This window comes from Osmerus eperlanus, chromosome 20 (assembly GCF_963692335.1).
Source record: "Osmerus eperlanus chromosome 20, fOsmEpe2.1, whole genome shotgun sequence".
Classification (NCBI taxonomy): Eukaryota; Metazoa; Chordata; class Actinopteri; order Osmeriformes; family Osmeridae; genus Osmerus; species Osmerus eperlanus.
In genome coordinates, this window is record NC_085037.1 from 7185926 (window position 1) to 7202208 (window position 16283).

The following is a 16283-nucleotide window of genomic DNA, read 5'->3' on the forward strand; positions in this document are numbered from 1 at the left end:
ATCGTGTACAACAGTACCACGGGGAGGCGCCTCTGTCACGATACAAAGCAAAAAAGCAAAGCATCTGTTAAATTGCTTGATCACAGTCTCAGTTTAACCGATTATGAAACTGCACACAATGGTTAAACTATAATAACCGTCTTACGGTATCTAAGAAGTGATTCATTCATGCATTCTCAAGAAACATGACTTAAAATCACCGCATAGATCAGAGGTGAATTCAGGAAGAGGCGTGTTCCTTGCGTATAACACCTTCGCCTGGGTGTGTGAACGCTCATTCAGTTGGTAAAAACAAATAACGTGCACTCTTACCTATCTACGGAAGGACTTGAAACATCCGTGATGGATTTCTTGAATTTTATGGTATTTTTGCTGTCAGTTGCCGGTAAGATTAGTTCAATGTATATTGTAATTAGCCTACTTTGAGAAAATCTTTTTGAGGTGATTTGTTTCATGTTTTATTTCACGTTTTTGGACATAACGTCCACAAATAACATTTTGGTTTGTGGTTCAATACATAGAATACAAGGAGTAGGCCTATTGTAATTACCGATTTATTGTTGTAGTGTATAGTGTGTATTTAGGCTTGGTTAATTACCCCTAATGAAGAAAGCTGATTATTTTCCTCATTCAAATAATTTGATTCTTAGAGTTGAAAGTTTGTCGTCTAAAATTGTAAACCTTTCTGAAAAGTAATGGTGCTGGCTGTCGGTGCTTAGACCCTTTACCCTTGAAAGGACACGTTGAATAACACCTGCTGCCTCGCTGGTTTGCCACAGGATGCTGCTTCGGACAGAAGGCATTGCCACCAGGTCCAGTGGAGGGAGTTATTGGGAAAAACGTTACGTTTACCACGTTTGTAAGTCCGGGAGATTACCTTACAGTATCCTGGACATTCAACGCCGGGAGCGGACCTGTGGCCATTGTAACACATGCTCCGGGAGGTAGAAACTATGGAATCGGCTACGAGGGGAAAGTGTCGCTGAATCCATCTAACGGGGTGTTACAGCTTGGGCCTTTGACTGCGAAGGACAGCGGAGAATATACTTTGAACATGATCAACAACATGGGCATAGCCACCACTGGTGAAACTACTTTAAAAGTTCTCGGTGAGTACCTTCAAAAACGTCAAAGGTGATGCACAGTGAACTTAAATAATCCTTTTTTTTTTCAAAACATAAACAATTATTGATTGATAAATGGTTAATTTAAATCATTGATTTGCAATCCATTTTTATCTCCGCTATTGCAAGTGATATGGGAAGCTTAGTTTCAAGCACTAAACATGATTACATCTCAGAGCAAACTGTCAAAGAAGTTTCTAGGGCGTGGCTCCGTTGTTTGAAAGAAAAAAATACCTGTCCAGTTTCGAAACCAAATCTATCTGCTATGATGTCTCATCACTTGACTCAAGTTTATTACACTTTGTGTCCTAAAGGACAAGCAAATGAACTTGTCTAGTGGTGACTAAAATATTACTTCATAGTTTGTAAATGATAGATGTAGAATGTCACAAATGTTTGCTAATCGATGCCAACAAAGCTGAGTTGCCAGTTGACTTCTCTTTATGTAATCCTTTATCTGGTATTTACCTAAATCTGATGTGTGCCCCCTCATGCATGGATTCCATCATCTGTTCATTAATTAATTCCTTAATTAATCCCATGCATCATCTGCTTAGTCTGTGTTTATGTTTCACAATACTGTTGCTAAGCAAGTAACCAATGCATTCCATCCACGCATCTCCCCCCTCCCCCCATCCTTCCTTGCTTGCATTGACCTCCTGCCTTCCTCCCACCCTCCCACCTTCCCACCCCCCTGCCTTCTTCCCACCCTCCCAGAGCCCGTGTCTGCTGTGACCATCACATCCAGCCTGACTGAAGCTGTGGAGATCAACAGCACCGTGGTCCTTACCTGCACCTCCAAGGGCTCCTTCCTCAAGTATGCCTGGCTCAACGGCTCTGCCCCTGTGGCTCCCGACACACACGTGACCCTGAGCGCAGACTCCCGCAACCTGACCGTGAGCGCTGTCCTGAGGACTGACCTGGCGGGGCCCATCTACTGTGCCGTCTCCAACAGCCTGGAGAAGGAGAAGAGTGCCCCCTTCAACCTCACCGTCCACTGTAAGTACTGCTGGACAGTAGTCACCCCGATTCGGTGGTTGGTTTCGTTGTGTGTGTTGTTCTATGATCTCTACTGTATTTAAGGCCTGTTATACTAGACTCACGTACACATGGGGTAGCCATTTTGAAACAGTAGATTGTGTTTGAGTGTTTCTTTAAGGATTATGTGGGTGAGGACACTCCCCAGTCACAGACTTTCATACAACTTATCTGAGCTTCCTGTGTACACAAGGCCTGTGGTTGGCTACCACAAAGAGTCACACATACTGTAAAGAGTGATATCACATCTTACCCCTCCTAACCTCTTCTCACTAAGGAGTTGTACTGTACTGTACTGTAATCTGGTCTGGCTATAGAGGATAGCCTCAGCTCACAATTACACAGAAAAATATCTAAATAGTTGGGTGTGCTTTGCCTTCGGCAAGGGCACAACCTTTGTTCTCTCACATATTATTGGGTGTGCTTTGCCTTCGGCAAGGGCACAACCTTTGTTCTCTCACATATATATTATTATATATATGTGCAGCTGCCACTGACCGGGGCAGCTTCTCCACACAGGGCTATATCGCATTTTGCGTTGTTACTGACAATGATCGCTACCAGTGAGCTTTTTAAGAATGAGCGATTTTCCACTAAATAAATGTCAATCTTATTTACGTTTTGGGGGGCATATTTTCAGTTAGCAGTTACTGTTTGAATCACAATTCCATCTTCTACTGCCGGTAACGTCGTAGAATAATCTTCAAAGGGGGTTCTTTATTAATGAATGAATGCAATATGAGTAGGCTAAATGCCTGAAAATATCACGAGAAGGGAAAACTTAAAAGGACGTTTAAGTCATAGAGATTAGATCCATTTTTACACCGGTCTGCCAAATTTATTCGTTTTGATTCAGCTATGGGGCTGCCTCTTGCAGGGGAAATGAGAAGACATCATATTTAATTCTACACTTCACTCGTATTTTAAGTTGTAAATGAGCAGCACAAAAAAAAGGCTTTTACATCTATGTCATCTTTATAAATAATAAGTATGCATTTTTATATAAAATATACAGAAATATCAGTTGTAAAAATGTCATTCAAAAACGGACCCCTGTGCAACCGACGCAAGCAAGCACACCCTACAATTTCCCCAGAAATTGTACCCTCTCTAGTTATTTTTATTACACCACACCATACATTTACACTTTATCATACCATTCACAATTTACACACTTTATATCATTCCAACTTTATCATAACCAAATGTTACCAAACATTCAAAAGTCCATTGGTAGAAATGTACCACGTAGGTAAAATGCATTGACCAGAAGACTCTTTCTTTTGAGGGTAGCATAGTCCAGGCTTGTTCAGACCCACTTACTTCTTCTGCTTGATCTCTAGTCAGGCTGTGCAAAGCAGGTGACAGGAAATGAGATAAGATCTGCTGCTGTTCTGCATGATGGCCTGGAACAGAGCAGCTGGCTAGAGAACTCCCAGGACTTTACCTGCAACAAAGTCATTTCTGACCCAACCTGACAATCAGTCCACTAATTCGATTTTCAACATTTATACAAATACTTATACAACCGTTTAATTGAATTGTAAACACAGAGACATAAACGCAGAATCATGTGTGGCAGGTTAACACTGGTAGGTCTCACCAAGCTGTGTCCCTCATACAGTCGGACCTGAAAACATCGCCATGACCATCAACCCAACTGGCGAGATTGTCAAGAAGGGTTCCAACCTCACTCTGACCTGCTTGGCAAAGTCCAGTCCAGCGGCACAGTTCAAGTGGATCCACAATGGTGTGGAAAGGAAGGAGACAGACCCAACACTGGTTCTGGCAAACGTGGATGAGAGCCAGGCGGGGAACATCACCTGCATGGCTTTCAACGCCAAGACCATGCGCTACCTCTCTGCCCAGGTGGTGAAGTTCACTGTCATTGGTGAGTTTGATCATTGTTTGCCATTTTGGGACCTGGAAGTTTATTTGTGGGTTGTAGGGAATGGATTTGAAGACAAACGCCCTACATGAGTGGCATTGTTGACATCTGTTGTATGAAACTGGTTTAACTGTTAAGTTGACACCCTCGGAACGTAATACTTGTCAGATTTAATTTAAACACATTCAAACACGAGTCAGAGAATAAGCGCTTAAAAATCGAAATGAGAAACATAGCCTGGATATATTCCAAATTCTAAAGAGTTCGCCTGTAGTCACTACTCAAATGCCCCTGTCTAAAATAAACAACTTAATTCTCCCTGAAAAAGTAACACTAACTGACCAAAAAAACACATTTCTCAGTCTCTTTCCTTGAGACATTAGGTTAGGGTGAAGGTTAGGCACTGTAAAGTTGTGCCCAGTAGACATGCTGTACTCAGTAGTACACCCGGTCACATTGAGGAAATTGGAAATCTTTTGATGTTAATTAGCCTATAATGTGACCCCATCAGTTACTGTATTTTGGGATGACACATCATTTTCAGATCCTTTGGAACCTGTCATCTTATGTAGATCTGATGATCAGACCTGGCAGTGGTGAACTGTCCTGGCCTGTGCGGGTACTGTAACCTTTGTGAGCCAGTGTATTGCCTGAAGCAAGCTACTGTGTTTACATGTGAGACAGGCACAGGCCTTTTGTGTTTGTGACTCACTCAGACCTGCTGACCCATGGGGGCTGGTCTTTCAAGAGTTATTGGCTGTTGCTGTTTTCTTCAAAGAGAGAGCGAGAGATACTGGGGGAGATTGGGATCAGCAACCATTTGAAATATTTTGTGAATTTGAGCATGTGTGTGCAGCTACAGTAGACATAGAGAATGCCTGCCTGGATATTTAACTATTGCTCCACCACAAATCACACAGTGACACATTCCTGTCAGCTAGTGAGGAAGTGGTGATTTTCTTCTGAGAATTCTGGCCTGTGAGGGTACCATTTGTGAGACTGTTGACAAACAGTGGTTATCTGTTGCATGCCAACAGTGACTCACCCTTGGAATATGTTAGTGTGAGCAAATCTTATCTTCATGCTTACTTTCATTTGTAGTTGAACAAGCAGCCATGGGGAATATCACCTTACTCTCAGTTTGCCACTCAGTCAAACACCTTCCTTCCTGTCCCATGTGTGTGTGCCAATGCGTGCCGGTGTGTGTGTGTTTGTAGAGGCCATCTCCAGCACTAAGATCACTAGCCCCACCGACACCCTCGTCGCCGGCAACAGCACGGCCAGCCTCAAATGCTCGGCAACCACGGGCACCATGGTAACCCGAACCTGGATGAAGGACGGCAAGCCGCTGCTGTCTAGCAACAGAGTAAACGTATCAGGTGACTCGAGCCAGGTGACCATCATCCCGGTGCAGAAGGAGGACAGCGGGGAATACAAGTGTCTGCTGACCAACGCAGTCAACAAAGAGGAAGCCACACACAAGATGGTGGTCAACTGTGAGTATGACATCACTTCCTGTCCGACCTCCCAGTTGTCTGGAAGTTGGAAGCATTACAGTGATCATTTGCATGATGGTCATTTATACATGTTCGTATATACATGTGCGTGTGTGTATGTATATGTAACGACATAACGGTTGTTTGTCCAAGGCCATTGACAAAGTTGAAATCTTGTGGTAGCAGTGCTATTCTGGTTCGGTCATGGTCAGCTAATCACCGTCTTCTTTTCCCCAGACGGCCCGGAGGAAGTGAAGGTGACGGGGGAAGACGCCGTGGAGATCACCGAACCTGTGAGGCTGAACTGTGTAGCCAACTCCCTCCCTGCTGCCACCTTCGTCTGGAGGTTCAACGGCACGTTGACGCAGGTGACGTCACCAGACTACGTCATGGAGGGCGCTGTGTACAAAAACACAGGCATCTACACGTGTGTGGCCACCAACGCCATTACCGGACTCACCAGGTCCGCCGCACACCTGCTATCTGTCAAAGGTAAGACGGGCAGACCTTTCCTGTGGGTTGCTACGCCAACCCGTAATTCGTCATATGGTTTGGGACTGAAACTGGCACTTGTGACAAGCTGCAATGTTCCCTGTTTCGGTTCCCCTCGTCTTGTCTGGAACTGGAATCGTTAGCGTATTTGAATTACAGCATGAACCGTGATTGGCCTAATGGTTGATTGATCATCCCTGTGCAGAGGAGGGTGCTCTGGACAAGGACCTTTCAGATGGGGCCATCGCCGGCATCATCATCGCTGTGCTCGTCCTTGTGGCGGCCGTTATAGCTGGAGTTGTCTACATGAGACGAAAACAAACGTGAGTCCCCACCCCCCTTGCACCCGCACACACACACACACACACACACACACACACACACACACACACACACACACACACACACACACACACACACACAGAGGTGGTGTCCTGTTAGATTGGTTGTGTCGCAATCCACCCAAGGCAAAGTGATGTGCCTGTCCTGTAGCTGCAGTAACTTCCACTCCTTCTCGCACAGTCAGACACACCTTACACACATTCCTAAGATAGGTAGCTGCCAGGTGTGTGTGGCTGCCCCCCCCCTCCTCCCTTGAGGGCTTTCTCAAACAGCAGGGCGAGAGCCGGTAAAGACACAATGGACGGTAGATTAGTCCACTCCCTCTCCCAGGTTTGCATTTGAATGGATATCCCGCCACCCTATCCTCCCCTCATCGCCCCTCTGCACTCCGCCCCTTTCCTCCCCCTCTCCTCCCCCATTCTCTCTCCACTATGATACACCCCCCCCACCCTCCAACCCCACCCTGCCCCCACAGACAGCGTCCCGTAATAGTGAGATAACACTGTGTGACTTGACAGGGGTCACCGAGGGTCAAATGTACCTAGCAAAGCCACACACACCACACACGCACGCACACACACACACAAAGGCTGTTTTAGGGTGGGGCCTGCTCTGTATTATCGGAAGCATAGCCTTAACCGAACCTCATTTGTCAGGCTCAGTCATAGTCAACACAGCACCATGTGAGGCCCTGACAGATTCTCTCTGTCGGAGTTCCACACACACACTGATATTTAATGCAAGCCAGTTGGAAGGAACGGGTAAAACAAGGAAAAGGAAAAAAGACAGTTAATCTGATACAAATGCCCCATACACACACACATGCACACTCTTGTTCCAGGCAGAGAGATGTTTGCGAGCGATAACCAACCAGCATGGCACACATGTATTAACGTCTGAACTCGAAGGGGGCTAGAAGCTACTAGCGCTGGCAGTTGCAAAGACAAAAAATTAAGAATCTGCCTTACTGCTGGATGGATGGTTGGTTTTCATCCATGTTTCATTCATGTTAAAAGAGATCAGAGAGGGTGGATTTGGTGCAGTGTTGAAAGCTGGGTCGCCGCGGTTGGTTAGATTTCGACCTCCCAGGGTGCACCTCAGTGTTCCTGCAGCTGCACACATGCAGGTAGACATGGTAGAGAGAGATACAGTAAAGAGGGGGGGGGGGAGTGGTGGGGGGCAGTAGAGGGAGAGAGAACCAGGAGAGAGGTGATGGGGGGGGGGGAAAGAGAGGAGAGGGGGAGAGCATTCCTATTAGCTGATTGGACCTGGAGGACAGGGTTAGACTGATGTGCAGTGCTTATATGCACTGTATGTGTGTGTGTACAGAGACGACCTGTTAAAGGTACAGTCAAAACAGGTTACCTGTCTATGAACAAGTCACTGTTCCAGAGTTTTTTTCACTCCCAGCCTCGGTGACACATTCCTCTGGGGGGGGGGGGGGGCAGATATCATCGTGATCGTGGCCCATTTCTATCTCTGCATGAGGTTACATAAAGACACGCGTCAGTGAACCTACCGCTGCTCTCCTCCTTTCTCCCTCCTGAACTACTCTTCTGTACTCCATTCATGTTATGTTGTCTCTCTCCCTTCCCCTCTCCATTAGCCCTCCAGTCTCTCCACTGGAACTGTCACCCTGGATTAGGCCTGGATGGCTTCAGTATTTCCAAAACACCGTCAGACCACATTCCACACCTCCCACACACCCTCTCTCTCTCCCTCTTTTCTCTCTCTCTGTTTCTTCATTTGTCTCTTTCCTTTCTCTCATATATCTCTCACCCTCCTGTCTTTCTCTCTCTCTCTCTCTCTTCCCTTCTCCCTGTTCTCCCTGTTAGACTGACCCCCCTGCCCAGTCTCGTTAAGATAACAAACTACCAGGGTGTGGTGCCCCCAGGCTCCACTGCCCCAGCCCCCCCCCCCCCCCCCTAACAAATAACAGATGTTTGAATGGGGGTCCAGAGGGCCAAGCCCATAGTTTCACACCCAAATACATAGATGAGGGGGGGAAGAGAGAACCGAGGAGAGAAGGAAAGAGGAGAAGGGTGGCGGCGAAACTGTACAGCATGTCCCCCTGTCCCTTAACACGGGGGAATCCCCTTCTCTCTGTCTGTCTCCCCCCTTTGTAGCAGTAGCAGGAGGTATATGAGAAGGCAGAGGCAGGGCGGCGAGGCAGGGCAGAGAGGCTATGGCTGGAATGTCCTCTTCATGTCTGCACAAGCGCCCGCCTCTTCCCACCTGCCCGTCTTTCTCTCTCCATCCATCTCTCTTTCTCTATCCCTCTCTCCTTCTCTTGTGTGTTCTCCACTGTATTCTCGTGTGTACGGTTCCGGTCATTACATTTTCATTTATTTGTATTCATTTAATCTATTTTCTACCCTCCCCCTCCTAACAGTTGCCCCCTCTCCAATTCAGTTATTCCGTTAGGTCCTGGGGGTGATCCCACGCCCTCTCGTTTTTCCTAACTCTCCTTCTCTATCTCTCTCTCTCCCTCTCAAACCGACTCCTAGCTCCTCCTAGGAGCATCATAACTCAGCGATGCTGCTGACACACCTGCAGGGTCAGAGGTCGCCCCCTCCACCCACTCATCTGAAGACGCTCCCGCTGCTGTTTATATCCATCAACGGTGTTTCTGCTCCCACCGCCTTGTCATGTTGCTCTGTTGCTCGAAGCTTGGTCGTTGTTAGCTTTGTAGCCAACAAGATTGTTTTTTTATATTGACCTAGCAAAGCTACTCCATTGAACCACAACCTTTTATCCTCGGACTCCCAGGATGCCCTTGTGGTCTGGGACATGGCATTTAGGGAGGTCATGTAGCTACTTGTGGCCAGTCAGCCAGTACATCAGCAGAGATATGAGGAAGCCAGTTTCTCTAAAACCCGATAGCTGTCCTGTTGTGTGGATCTTATCACGCCTTATCATTTGCAATGCCATTTCTGCTGTCACCGTGCGCTCTCTGGCAGCTGTGTTTTGAGAAAGGCATGTCACTGTGTCATCTTTTTAATTCCGAGTTCCATTTTCACGAGTCAGCTCACCCCATAACTGACAAAACACACTCACATCACAGTCTAGCTGATGATCTTCTACCGTAAAGTCTAACTGAAAATCTTCCATATCAGAACATCTTCCCAGATTCCGGAGAAGTGGGGTCATGATCTAACCCCTGACCTCCATCTTTCTGTGCTGTTGTGTTTCAGGATCGAGTCGCCATACTAGAGAAGAGAGAGGCTGCATGGAGAGAGAAACAGGTGAAGCCTTTTTTGAGAACTCCTTCCATCAAATTGTATCTTCAATAGATTTGCATATGTAGAACCTGTCTGTGCTAGTTGGTGGTAAACTGTTCCAGAGTGTCTGAGTGGACAACATGATCAAGCACAGTTCTCACATACTGTATGAACCTGGTCTGCTGCCTATTATCTCTGGTCTGTGTACTGCCTTGTCAGGAGTTACAAACAAGCAGGCGGGCAGCCATGCTGGCAGGTAGGCATACAGACAGACAGACAGACAGACAGACAGACAGACAGACAGACAGACAGACAGACAGACAGACAGACAGACAGACAGGTAGTGTCTTGTTGCATTGTAACACAAGCTAGACCTTCTAGGCTCCAGTCACAGAGATAAGAGTGTTGACTTTAGGAAGAGGCCGGGCCTGGCACCTTGTGCCAGACCGGAGTGGGGAGGAGGGGAGGGGGGGCATAGCTTCAAGAAGTAATTATTAGCCGATCTTGATTAGTAACTGAAAAGTAACGTGAGTTTATGAAACCTACCATTTCCAATGTTGAACTAAAACCGTGTGAGCTTGAAGTCTACTTCATTGATGCGGATGATGAGAGGATGACATACGATGAGTGGATGATATTTTACATCGCTAGGTAGCTGATGTTCTTCGTTGTTCTTCTGTTAGGAGGTATCAACCCGAAGCATCTACCGCTGTATTTACCCAAGATCTTCCTCTCTGGCCTGGGAGGACCAATGAGCTGTAAGCCTGCCCCAGGTCCAGTAGAACCAACCAGTCACAGCCAAGCCCCCCACCAGTGGACTGACCCCCCCTTCTCTGGTTCCAGGGGTGCCCAGATGTGGCCTCCTGGAGCTTCGTAAGGGTCCCGGAACCTTCCCTTTCTTTGTCTGTATGGTCTTCCTGTTTCTCCTCCCTGCCACTTCACTCATACCCCCCTACCCCCACCCTCTTCTTCTCCATTCATTGGAATGTCATCAAGGCCCTCGCCGACACAAATAAAGACTTCAGGCACTCTAAAGAGAATGAAGATGCCCTACTGATCATGGCCGATGTCTACAGCCTGGAGAAACTTGAGGAGGGTTCGAACATCTCCCATAGTCTACAGGGACTCTCTCTTTCTCTTTCTGTCTGGATGGAGAGGTCTTCTTCGTATGAAAGATGTGTAAGACTGAAGAAAAATCTTTGTCAAAGCAAGATTGAACATGCTTCAAGTCAGAAAAAAACAGACAGGCAGGAGCATTTCTGTGGGCAGATAACATTCCTTTGGTTTTGGAGGGAAAGTCGCAACTTCAAGAAGGTACGCTACAATCTACCAAGATCACTTATCTTCTGGATGATTAGTTTCACACCGGATCTTTCTATGATTTCATTTTTGTTGCTTTATTGTTTGTCATTCCATCTTTTGAAGTTCAAAGCAGTATGTCACTCAAAATACAACTGTTATAATTTCTTCTCCTGTAGTTGATTGGCCCTGACTTTTTATATCTATCCTTGTTATTTAGATTTTCCAAAGCAAGCGTTTGTTTTGAAATGCATTGCATTTATTCTCCGGACACTGAAAATGGTTGCCTACCTAACATTTGTATTTTGAGTGAACTATCTGTTTAAACCTGGAGTTCTTACTCCCTCACAGTGTTTTAGAATAAGAGTTGTGTTACCATAACCAATCCTATTTTTCCCTGCTGTGTTGATTTAGAGATTAGGTGCCTGTTCTTTGCTTTAGCCCTGAGTGTTAGTGTAGACCTGCAAGCCGGAGATAACTCCTCCTTGGGGGAGCTGAGGTGTTTAAGGTGCTTTATGTAAAGCTAGACTGTTACATGCACTGATCCACCGATGGAAAGCAATTTATCATGACGATCACAGCTTGGACCGCACATTGCTGAATGCACACACACATCTTGAACACACAAACACACACTCACAAACACACCCTCACAAACACACACACACACTCACAAACACTATCTGCTGGTTGTTTCTCCATCAACGTGTTTTGCGATTGTTTTGACTAGAGTACTAATGAACATGATTTACTGCCCATCACTGTAAATAATATCCATATATATTTTCTTTTCATGTAAATGTGCTTTGTTGGGTTCTTAACATTTTAAGATTAGTTTTTTCGGGTTTTCTTGCTGATCGTTGAATACTTTCCGCAAATCTTCATGTGTTTACAGTGAGTGCATAACATAACATTCAATTGACATTTATCTCCACTTCTTTATTGTGTTACCATGGGAGTGTTTGAATACCTATCAACTGCTTCCTCCCTTCCTTCGAATTAACTGAACTAACCTCAAAAAAGGAAATTAGGAAGAAAGGATGCATTCTGTGAATAATGGAACGGGGCCCACATATTTGTTTTTGTTTTATTTATTCTTCTCTTGCTGGAACATCCTTGTTTGTTTTCCAGGGAATATTCAAACAGTATCACCGCCTGGCCAATCCTGTTTTCTATTTCTCGGGAACCAATCACACAAATGTTCGCTTTTCTTCATCTGTCGCTAAGATTGCGAATGACTGAACATAAAGGCGGAGCAACGGTTCCTGTTTTTACAATGCTGCGTTGACTCTTTACTGCTCAGAGGGCCGAGGGGGGTTTCAATCTGAAGGGGAGGGGGGGGGGGCTCTCCTCACATCTCATCTCGTATCCTTTCCTCTTCACCTCTTTTTATCTATCCCCTCCTCTCTTCTCTAATACACTCCTTATCTCTTCTCTTATTTTCTTCTCTTTTCCTTTACTCCTTTCCTCTCTTCCTCTGCCACGCCCTGAGTGTGAGAGGTACGGTATGCCCCAGAGAAAAAATAATCTGACATAAAACCTGTTTGACACTGACAGCCCGAGGGAGGATTCTGAAGGCAGAGAAAGGTTGAGGTTTGTGTCAGCAACACAGGTTGTTTTTGTAAATGTGTATCTTAGTAGCTATTGGTAGGTAGGTTTAATGTGACTTCCACAAAAAGTTGAATTGGGGCTCAGGTTTTTATTTTTTAGAACTGTGGTTTCAACCAATTGTTCATGTATGATCTGAAGACACTTAATCCTGCCTCTCCCCATTCCCCATCGAAACTCTCCTGTCTGAACCTGATGTAGCCCTCTCCCCCTTTTTCGCCCTATGTCATTGACTCCTCCCAGCCACACTGTGTCATTGACTCCTCCCAGCCACACTGTGTCATTGACGCCTCCCAGCCACACTCCATTTCTCAGTCAAATTAACCCCTTGTATGAAGATCCCTGCACAGCTCAACCTGGTTAACCTGATCCTCTCCCAGAGCAAAAGCACACACAGAGAGACTTCAATTTTAATTACATTTACCACAGTTCAAGCCACAGTGCTTTTGAAAGCCCCGAATATGAAACCAGAATTGTCAATGGAAGAGCCTGTTCGTCGACAATTTGCAGTATCAATTTCAAGTTGATTTTGGGCTTTAGGAGGTGTAATATTGAACTAGTTCAATTGTTGTCGTAGTTTTCTGAGACTGTTTCAACTGGTTTGACTATAACGCTAGCACCAGAAACCTTCCGCCCATGACCAGTCCATCAAGTTCATTTGTCTGGAGTCAACAACAATGCCTTACATTGTGTACACTGTTAGTCAGGTTAGTTAGGTAGGCCTACTTAAAACAGTGCTGCTGTGACATCATACTGTACTTGAATGCAAAAACAAGTCAATAAAGTTTTAACCATTTGACCAGTCTCGGTGATTTAAAAAGATGATGTAATTGTTGTTTTCAGGAGCATGGGGCTCTTCCTGTAGTGTCAGGTGACCCAGTGGAAATCTGAGGCGAAAAGGTGTGAAATCCTATCTTCTCAATACCACGTACAGTTCTCACTGATGACCACGGGGGCAACAGGTGATGTGTTGCTCTTCGATGGGAGATGATACTCTCTGTGTACCATATTTACATACCAATCCTTTACTGACCACAACAGACTCATTGTCCCTTCGGCTTGTGATTAGTCAAAAGGTTGGTCGTATGTGTAAGTTGTGCCATGTTAAACTCAAAAGATCCTATACTATTCCTTAATGTCAGATATTCTGTACTGTGTGGCATTGGCATACAAGGATGTTCATCTCACCTTCAAGTTAACACTGTCAGGAAGTAGGTGTGTTCGGATGTATGATGACATCATGTTTTGAAGTTCACCTGGCAGAGTTTGACTTTGGGTGTCTCTTCGCGTTCATACATTGGTGAACACAGCCAGTGTGGATAGCCTTGAGTCACAAATGAGAACTTTCCGGTTTTCTCTCGTGTGTCACTCAACTGGAAGAGTGAGATCGGGACGGGAGAGGGGGTTGGAAAGGAGAACGGTGTGGAGAGGGTTGGCGATAAGAAGGGAGGGGGTTGGGAAGGATAGCATAGGAAGTTTCTGTCTTACAAACCTGCTTTTCTGCAGACCAAGCCTGTTATTACTATACCCTGTAATCATGCAGTGTGTCTGTGTGTCTGTCAGTCTTGTATCCTTGTGCTTTTGGAATCGTTAGATTAAAGAATTGGATAACCTGCTGGTACAAGCCCTATCTGTTCTCTATTGACACTGTTTCTTGTATATAAAAATGAGGGGGGCTCTACTTATTAAGTACACAACCTAAAAAGTGTGTGTCTGTGTTTGCAAGTAGTACGTGTGCAGACATCTTCTCTGTCAGGCCCAGCCAGGCAAATGTATGTTTATGCTTCCACCAGGAAGACTAAGGCACTGAACATTCATTCATTCAACGTCGAACAACATTCTCTGTTGAAGCCTAATCCGAACAACCTGCATGTAGGCTATTTGGAACAGTATCAGATAATCGAGCCACAGACATAGACATTCCTGGCATCATACTATGATGTTGTAACAGAAGTAGCCTTTGGCTTTCATACACAGCAGAGAGTATCTGACTACAAACCAATATAGTTTAGCTAACCCAGTAACCATTTCACACAGAAGGTACACAGGTAAACTGGCCACGCTGGCATGTTCAGTATCCTCTTACCCTACTCAACCTCCTCTTTCACCTGGTCATCTGAATGCAGAACGAATTCATGCTGTCAAAATTATTCAGAGAACAAGTCTGTAACGGTGTTGTAAATGATAAAGACACTTTAAATGAGTCAATAGCTCTCCCGGAAATGTTCTATGTTGTAATAAAGTTAGTGACCAATCTTTTATTTTAGTCAGTGATTCATTGCGAGACAAACAAGCAGTTGATCACATGCAAAATAGCTTCCACACATTGTGTGTGAGGGTGTGTGTGTTGCATTTCATGTGAAAAGTGAGTTACCTCTTCAGGTACCTCTTCTTCTTAACCACTGAAAGACTACAGCTCATTCAAAATTCTGCAGCTAGATTATTAACCAAAACTAAAAGGAGAGAACACATTAGTCCTGTCCTAGCTACTTTACACTGGCTCCCTGTTACCTTCAGAATTGACTTTAAGGTCCTTTTCCTCACATACAAAGCTCTACACGGACAAGGACCTAGCTACATTGCTAACTCCTTTATAAACTACACACCAGCTAGAACACTGCGATCATCAAATACAGGCCTATTAGAGGTCACCAGAAGCAGTCATAAGAAGATTGGTGATTCGGCCTTTGTCAATTACGCCCCAAAACTATGGAACAAATTACCCATAAATATTAGGGAAGCAAACACTCTAGACATTTTTAAAAGACAGCTTAAAACCTACCTTTTTACCGAAGCATTTAAGTAATTTTATCTCAAAAGGGTTTTCCTACTTTTATTAATTATATTATTGTTACTTTTAAGATGCATGTTTAAAGTTAGTTTCTCTCTTGAACAGAGATCTTATTGGGATTTTTATTTTTGTTTGAATTGTTTATCACTTGTATTATTGTTTTTATTGATTTTATGTAAAGCACCTTGAGCTGCAATTCTTGTATGAAATGTGCTATATAAATAAAGTCTTACTTACTTACTTCAGGAACGTAAGGTTAGGGTACAGGATTGGACTTGCAATGACAGCAATTACACAGGAATGTACTATGGGTTGTCTCTCTCACACACACACATGGTCTAAGTAGCTTGCTGCCAGGTATGTGGAAAGCCAATGGTACCAACAGAAGGTCGGGTCACATGCTGGGGGTAGGATCAGAGACCTAGTCCTTTCCACAGTAGCAAGGACATAAGACAAAAGTTTACGTACAGTAACTTGACAAGTAACAACTCAAATTCTACTGTCAGGTTGGGTTAGTCCGACTAAAACATGCATGATGATGAGTGTGGGGGGGAGGGGGCGCTAGTGAGAACATAATCTATTAGCCCCTCTACTGTGCCCTGTATATTATCCTGAGCTTAATGGCTGGCAGTGCCAACTTGACACCAGCTGTATCTAACCTAGCACACCCCTGGCACTTTAAGACCAACTGCACATCCTGCCTGAGGATTCCTGCTCAGTCAACATCATCATGTGAGATAATCCTCACGCAAAATAAATGGCACTAATCTGCCATGTGCACTCAAAAATCTGAACCAGCATTTGGACCAGAGGCCCAGATCGTAAGTGGGATCCAGCCCTAAACCTAGTCCTCAGAATTGTCCTCTGCCATTCTCAGGACTAGTTATAGCTCAAATAATGAAATAAACCTGTTGGACGAGTTTAACCAACAAAAAAATATCAAAAATAGGTATTGTCAGTTAATCAATATCTCACAGTGTTTAC

At 44.9% G+C, this 16283-nt stretch overlaps 1 protein-coding gene across 1 annotated transcript; it reads left to right on the top strand.

The window, feature by feature from the left end:
* Positions 1–231: 231 nt before the first annotated feature.
* si:ch211-264f5.6 (carcinoembryonic antigen-related cell adhesion molecule 1) lies at positions 232–13305 on the top strand. Its single transcript, XM_062446238.1, has 9 exons — positions 232–385; positions 780–1109; positions 1842–2123; positions 3787–4053; positions 5268–5546; positions 5784–6038; positions 6244–6361; positions 9575–9625; positions 10285–13305. The coding sequence occupies exons 1-8, from the start codon at positions 343–345 to the stop codon at positions 9591–9593; spliced, it is 1593 nt and encodes a 530-aa protein (XP_062302222.1). The 5' UTR covers positions 232–342; the 3' UTR covers positions 9594–9625; positions 10285–13305.
* The last annotated feature ends 2978 nt before the right edge of the window (positions 13306–16283 follow it).